This window comes from Hippocampus guttulatus, chromosome 8, assembly GCF_054856545.1.
Source record: "Hippocampus guttulatus isolate MCC_2025c chromosome 8, RoL_Hgut_1.0, whole genome shotgun sequence".
Classification (NCBI taxonomy): domain Eukaryota; kingdom Metazoa; phylum Chordata; class Actinopteri; order Syngnathiformes; family Syngnathidae; genus Hippocampus; species Hippocampus guttulatus.
Window position 1 is genome coordinate 12629515 of NC_141268.1, and position 6873 is coordinate 12636387.

Below are 6873 nucleotides of genomic sequence, written 5' to 3' on the forward strand. Positions count from 1 at the left end.
CAATATGGATCACATGCGGCAATTCACATTTAAGATTTAAGTCACATCCAGAATGAATGTCGTCCTTTTTTAGCCATTCACTCATTGCTATTGCAGGTGACAAAGCCTTTGGTGCAGCTGACTTCTCCAGCTGATGTTGTTTTTCAGAGCTGGACTTTGGTTCCGATAGAGCTCATCACCTCCAGCAGATTATTGCCACTCTCCAGCCGCCTGTGGTCATCGTCATGAGATACCTGTTCGCCTTTCTAAATCAGTGAGTCGCCTCGCAGCAAGTGTGCTCCTCTGCTGAGTGACAGCTCTGCGGTGGCACTAATTGCCTCTGTCTCTTCAGTCTATCCCAGTACAGTGACGAAAACATGATGGACCCTTACAACCTGGCCATTTGCTTCGGCCCCACGCTGATGCCCATACCGGAGGACCAGGATCCGGTTGCCTGCCAGGCGCATGTTAACGAGGTCATTAAGACTATCATTATTCACCATGAAGCCATATTCCCACCCCAGCGTGAGTTGGAGGGACCTGTTTATGAGAAGTGCATGGCCGGAGGCGAGGAATACTGGTGAGTTTGAAGGGAAGGTGTCCAGCATGTGGCAATAAATAAAGCAATGCTCAAATCGACACGAAAATGTATCAAGACTTACAAAAATACAGTTAAAAGTGAAAAGAAAGGTTGAAATGCTCAAAGATATTCAAAACAAAGAGAAGAACAAATGTATTTTCCGCACTATCGGCGTCTTCAGAGTAGTGAATGGCCTATTTTAAAACTGTTTTCATCGATAGGGCGTACCACATTATAAGGCGCATAGAATAAAAGCTACACATGTGGCCTCGGTTGCATTAGGCATCCACTAGATGGAGCTACGCTAAAAGGAATACAATACAATAGCTTTATTTACAAAGAGCCTTCACATCCGCTGCAGCTGTAACAAAGCGCTTTACAGAACATCGAAAATACCACGTCCAAGAAATCAGAATAGCGATCCATATATAAGGCGCACTGTTGGCTTTTGAGAAAATTGAATGCTTTTAAGTGCGCCTTATAGTGCGGAAAATACGGTAAGTCAAAAGTGGGTGTGCCACAGAATATCTTGTGTTCTTATGGCTATCAAACTGGCTCGATATGATATCATATTGTGATGAAACTTGTTATTGTTTTCGATCTGTTTTTACATGTACAGTGTTCCCTCGCCATTTCACTGTTCGTTTATCGCGGCTTCAGTGCATCGCGGATTTTTTCAAACATATTCATAATTTTTTTTTTGGTGTTTTTTTTTCCATATCCATGGAGTACAGTACTTTATATGTTGCTCCACGTGACTCGCTGTTGTTTTGCAGCTTCTCGCGGACTTTTTGCGGACTTCAAAAAAAAAAATCAAAATAATATACAGTGTATATATATATTTTTTTACCTGTATATGTTTATTGGTCGCTACTTCGCGGATTTTCGTTAATCGCGGGTGGTTTTGGTCCCCATTAACCGCGATACACGAGGGATGACTGTACAATAATTGCTCTTAATCACTTGTGTACTGTAACCTGATATCATGATAAGCTGTCCACTGTAGTAATCGCTGTCCCTGAAAGGGTTAAATGACAGAAATTCAAAACCTCGCAGCGAATGGACATTACTTTTCATCCCAGGCGTTGAATAGAATGGTTGTTGTTTTCTTTCTCTTTATATTATGTGATTCCATCTTTTATTTTATTTTTTTATTTTTTATTTTTTATACACAGTGAGAGCCCACACAGTGACGCCGGTGCTCTTGATGAGGTGGACAACGGTACCGGACCTAACACCAGTGATGACGGTGAGTCACACCTGAGAATTGCACACACACACATACACATACAGTTCCGTTTATCATTCATCTTATTAGTATTAGATCTGATTTGGTTGAATTACTTGTTTTTTGGCAGAGCTGGAGCAGATAGAAGCCATCGCGAAGTTTGACTATGTGGGCCGAACTCCCAGAGAGCTTTCCTTCAAGAAAGGAGCCTCGCTGTTACTTTACCTACGAGCTTCTGAGGACTGGTGGGAGGGTCGACATAACGGGGTGGACGGCCTCATCCCACACCAGTACATTGTGGTGCAGGACATGTACGTAAAATGTTTTTTGCTTTCTTGAAAAAAAAATTGTTCATCCAGACATACATGACGATGTGCAAGTGACTAGCTGTTTAGCATTTTTGGGGCTCTTGAAGAAAATAGTTGGAACAGTTCAGAACTTAACAAAATGATACCCTGCTTAAGAGAGCTTAAGAGGAAAAAGCAATGTGTTTGCTTTTATTTTTGGGGGGGGGGGAAACAGGGATGATGCATTCTCAGAAAGCATACAAAGGACTGACAGTGAGAGCAGCAGCGGATATCACGAGGACCGATCGTCAACCAGGCATGAGCACCAGTCTTTTTCTGAACACCCTCTGGAACATCGCTATGGGGCACCGATGGGAAGGTGAGTTAAAATTTGAAAAAAGTACTTCCGACCAACAGCACGCTCAGCACATGCTATCACACCAAAACTGACTTGTGAGACTAACCGTAGTCCTGGAGTCCATCCAGACATACAAAGTTTTGTCAGTGAAGTAGAAAAAGTTAGGCTAATTGTTAGCGCCGTTGTGTTTGTGAACTCTTCCTATTGTTATTTTTACTGGTGAATGAATACCTTGTGAGTCAACAGCATCATGTCACTTCCTCATTGGCTGCGATTATATTTCACGTCACAGTCACGCACAGTCAATGAGTGCATTGGTGGAACTCGGTGTTGACCACATCGCAATTTGTGATCGTAAATATTATCACATAACATTTGTAATTGTTGGCCCAACCGTTCTCGAGCTTTTGCTGACACTGCTCGCGAGATAGGAAAAATTTGGCCCACTTGTCTATGCGTGTGCAGTACCACCTAAAACCAGAGCAATGAACCGATTTCAAATGAACCTTTCTAGGGCTAAAGTGCGGCCGGATGGAGTGCCGCTTCAACGCCACAGGAACGGCGACGGCCACAGCCCCACCAGAACCGCCGACGGGCCCCCGAGGGTCGCGCCTCGGCCCTGCAGCCCTCACAAAATTGCCATGAGCAGGGGCCCGACAGACAGTCCGGAGAAGCGGCGACTCGCCACCTTCGGGGCCGCCGGGCACCCTCAGCGCTCGTCTCCCGTCACCACTCGGCACACCAACGTGGGAGGCCACAAAGCCCTGGAGGCGGAAGCGCTTGCTGAGGTGAGTGGTGATAGCTACTAACGGATTGTCCGTCTCTCTAGGGAGTCCCTGGATTCGAAAGGTTTGAGAAACCCTGGAACGTTATTAATTGAAATCAAGCCTCCTGCTAACGCTGAATGGTTGAAAATTACATGCTATTACATTGCGATGTCGATTTGACTTTGATTAACTGTTCAGCCCTACCGCCTGCTGGCATCGGTTTCTAAATATTTGCATTATTTTGTCCCTCAACCTCACTTGTCAGGACATTGAGAAAACAATGAACACAGCCCTCCATGAGCTGTGCGAGCTGGAGCGACAGAATGTTTCCAAACACGCTCCTGATGTTGTCCTGGACACGCTGGAACCTCTCAAACACCCCGGCGGTGGCCAGGACGTCCCCGGAAGCCCCCTGCACACCATGGCCATCAGAGATCCCGAGGCGGCCCAGCGGCGAAGCAGCAGTAGCTCCTCCTCTGAAACCATGACCACGTTCAAACCCGCCCTGGCGGTGCGCAGGCCCAACGCGCCTGTCAGGCCGCCGCCCGTCAGACCGGTCCGGCCGGCTCCCGTGCTCACTCAGGGGCCGCACCGATCCAGCAGCTCCAGTTCATCAGGTCTGGGCAGTCCGGGCATGACTCCCACGGACAGGGTTTTTCCTAAAGCTCCTTCCCCTTCACCGTCCACTTCATCCTCGTCCTCAGACAAACAGGGTCACGTGTAGGAGCAGGGGTCAGACACAAATGAAGAATTGCGAACGAGCATCCGGTCGCCTTCACTCAACTGAAACGGCACTAAATCTGTAGTTGGTCACTCCAACTGCTGGTTTTTGACAAATTTCCATTCACACCTTGACTTAAGCTGTCAAATAGAACACTTATATAGTATAGATGCGGAATTTAAAATGGATGCACTGGAAAATCTTTTTGTTCCCCAATAATATGGATCACGTCAGTGACTTTTATGAGGGTACACGCATGCTGTGAGCTGAGACTTTTCTGCCCTTGCCAGTGTGAGGCAAAGAAGTGGCACACCAATCGGTTGTCTGTTAAACTCTTCACGATGTACTGATTGAATTAAAGGGAGCTAGTAGGGACGTCCCGATTGCACTTTTTATGGCACCCGAGTAAGATTCTTTGGTTTTAAGTATCTGCAGATACAGAGTACTGATCCGTTACCTCGGCAATGCGTTGAGGAAAAAAAATGAGCATGCATCCAAATCTAAATATAGAAATGTACATACAAACATACATTTAGATATATCTAAATGCGTACATATGTTAAATGATATTAATAGAGGTGTACATCGCTCCACAAAAGACGATTCGATTCGATTTTCAATACGACGGCTGAAGGATGTAACGATTTTAAAATGGAACAATTTGCTTGATTAAGCTTCAAGTCGAAATGGTACAGCTGTAGCTTTGGTCATGTTTATTCATACGCAACATGTAAAAGATCTCCAAATCCATAACTGTCCAAATCAATTACGTTCAATAATCATCAGCAACGTCAAAGTGATTTATAACTGGTGTACATCGCATATAAAAGACGATTCCGATACATATCTCGATATATGGGGTGGGATACGATTGAAGGACGCCACAATTTTAAAATGTAGCAATTTGATTTGGTTTGTCAAATGAAAAACTATTTTCCTATTCTATGTGTTTTTTCTTATACCACTAGTTGTTACATATACACAGTATTTATATTATATGGGCCGTTCCACTAAATCAATGCCAATTGCTTTTTGCAAACTGCATAAACCGCAAAACATTTTGTCATGTACGCTATTACATTTCCATTTGACAAGATTTGTTTTGCTTTGGATTAATTGGTCACTTTGTGACCTTGTAAATTTCATAAAATGTAGTAAAAAAACAAAACAATATTTTCTCTCCTATCCCCGATCAGTTTAAAATCACGTGATCGGAACGTCCCTACTAGCCAGTGCGTGGCTCAACAAAACAACTGCACGGTTTAAATGAAGGTGGCTGGAACTTTGACTTGCAATGAGGTTGCTGCATATTATAAATGCTGTGGTGGATTTGAATTGTGGCTCCCTCCAGTGTTAGTAGGAAATATTTAACCGGTAAGACCATGTGGATGGCAGCTGAATAGAATTTTACACACACACACACACAAAATCTTTGGAAAAACAAATGGGCTACAATGATTGAGCAGCCTGCTTTTAAGCTTTTATTAACTCAAGACGGATGCGTACAGACACGCCTCAAATAGTGGCCTCCATTTTAATAGATGTGCTTCAATTAGTCCCACCTGAAGACGTGAACTCCTTTCCCCGAGTAGCTGGCACATCAGCACCATAGAAAAAGCATGACAGCCTAGCATAGTACGCAACGCTAGCAGTCGTGATTAAATATAAAAGGAACAAAAAAAAAACAACAACAAAGGTGGGTTGGGGCCATTGTCCTTTCAACCGGTAGTGTCAATTTTTTTCATGACATGCCACTTGGTCATTATGGTTGTTGAGTTGAATCAACGTCTCGTACTTTGCAGTTGAGTCAATGAATTCCCCTGGCCGCTATTTGAGGAAATCTTGTACAATGTAAATGCGATTGTCACTCATACTGTACATTGCCAATTTCAGCATCTCAAGCACAAAAGTTACCAGTTGGTTTACGCCAGTTTTACCATCTCAGCAAACAGTGTGATAGCATGTTAGCACCAGTGGGCTGCTACCTTTACCTTTAGATGGACCGACCTAGCACAATCAAAGCGTGTGTGTGTGTGTTTGCTTAAGGTATTTATTAGAAACATCTCAAGAACATTGGCACTTTGTAAAGGGTTAACCACACACGGCATTCCTGTAACTTTTACATAGAAAATGAAGGAAATAGCAAAGTCACATTTCAATAATATATACTAGAAAAAAATCAGCAAACTAGTCGACTTCCTGCAATGAACTAACGCACTAAAAACACTTGCGGGAATTGTGCTGCGTAAGTGTTGTTTCTTTTTTTTTCTTTGTCTTTTACTAGAAACTTGATACTAGCGCATCAATAAAACTTGGGGCTGTGTCGTCATAGATCGCACACGGTTTCCCCTTAGATGAGCCCGTTTACGCTTCGTCATCCGTCATGCAAGGATGATCACGATATCTTTTCAAGTGTAACAGGTACGTTTGATCGAATACGTAAATGCTGTTGAAATGATGACTTGTATAAATAACAATGTATAATAGGAACAGGATATATTATCATCTCTAGTCTGTAGATGTTTTTTTGTAACTCTTATCCTTGCACAAGCATTAATTAAAGAATACATCGGGGGACATTGTCACATTGTTTGTCTGCAACCACACGTAGATTTTTCAACCATTTTGCCATTTCACTACTGACTAAATAGAATAATTATGTATTGCCAAGCTACATCTATAGCTTTTATACATTTAAAAACGTGTTTTATTGATTGGTGCAAATTTGTATGCTCTATTGTATATAAGGATACTTACTATATTCAACTCAAGTGACCTTACTTTGATTTGTAGAGCACTTTAATAAAACCACAGCTGAAATAAAGGACTGTACGTAAATACAAATAGAACTTTTGACAATTGAACATAATATACAAAAAAAAGGACAATAAAAATACATACAGCATCACACTAAAGAAAGGGCTGTCTCTAGCTCATACAGTATATATTTATA

General features: G+C 42.8%; 1 protein-coding gene across 2 annotated transcripts in view; it reads left to right on the top strand.

Annotated features, from left to right (window-relative positions):
• LOC147201204 (SLIT-ROBO Rho GTPase-activating protein 3-like) overlaps window positions 1-6495 on the top strand; it is a 34412-nt gene extending 27917 nt beyond the window's left edge. For both annotated transcript variants that reach the window (XM_086117139.1, XM_086117140.1), the window contains exons 16-22: window positions 148-253; window positions 332-559; window positions 1735-1808; window positions 1918-2098; window positions 2310-2453; window positions 2947-3220; window positions 3465-6495. In XM_086117139.1, coding sequence (XP_085973265.1) covers window positions 148-253; window positions 332-559; window positions 1735-1808; window positions 1918-2098; window positions 2310-2453; window positions 2947-3220; window positions 3465-3923 — 1466 coding nt within the window. In that variant the 3' untranslated portion in view covers window positions 3924-6495. The remainder of the gene's footprint in view (window positions 1-147; window positions 254-331; window positions 560-1734; window positions 1809-1917; window positions 2099-2309; window positions 2454-2946; window positions 3221-3464) is intronic.
• The last annotated feature ends 378 nt before the right edge of the window (window positions 6496-6873 follow it).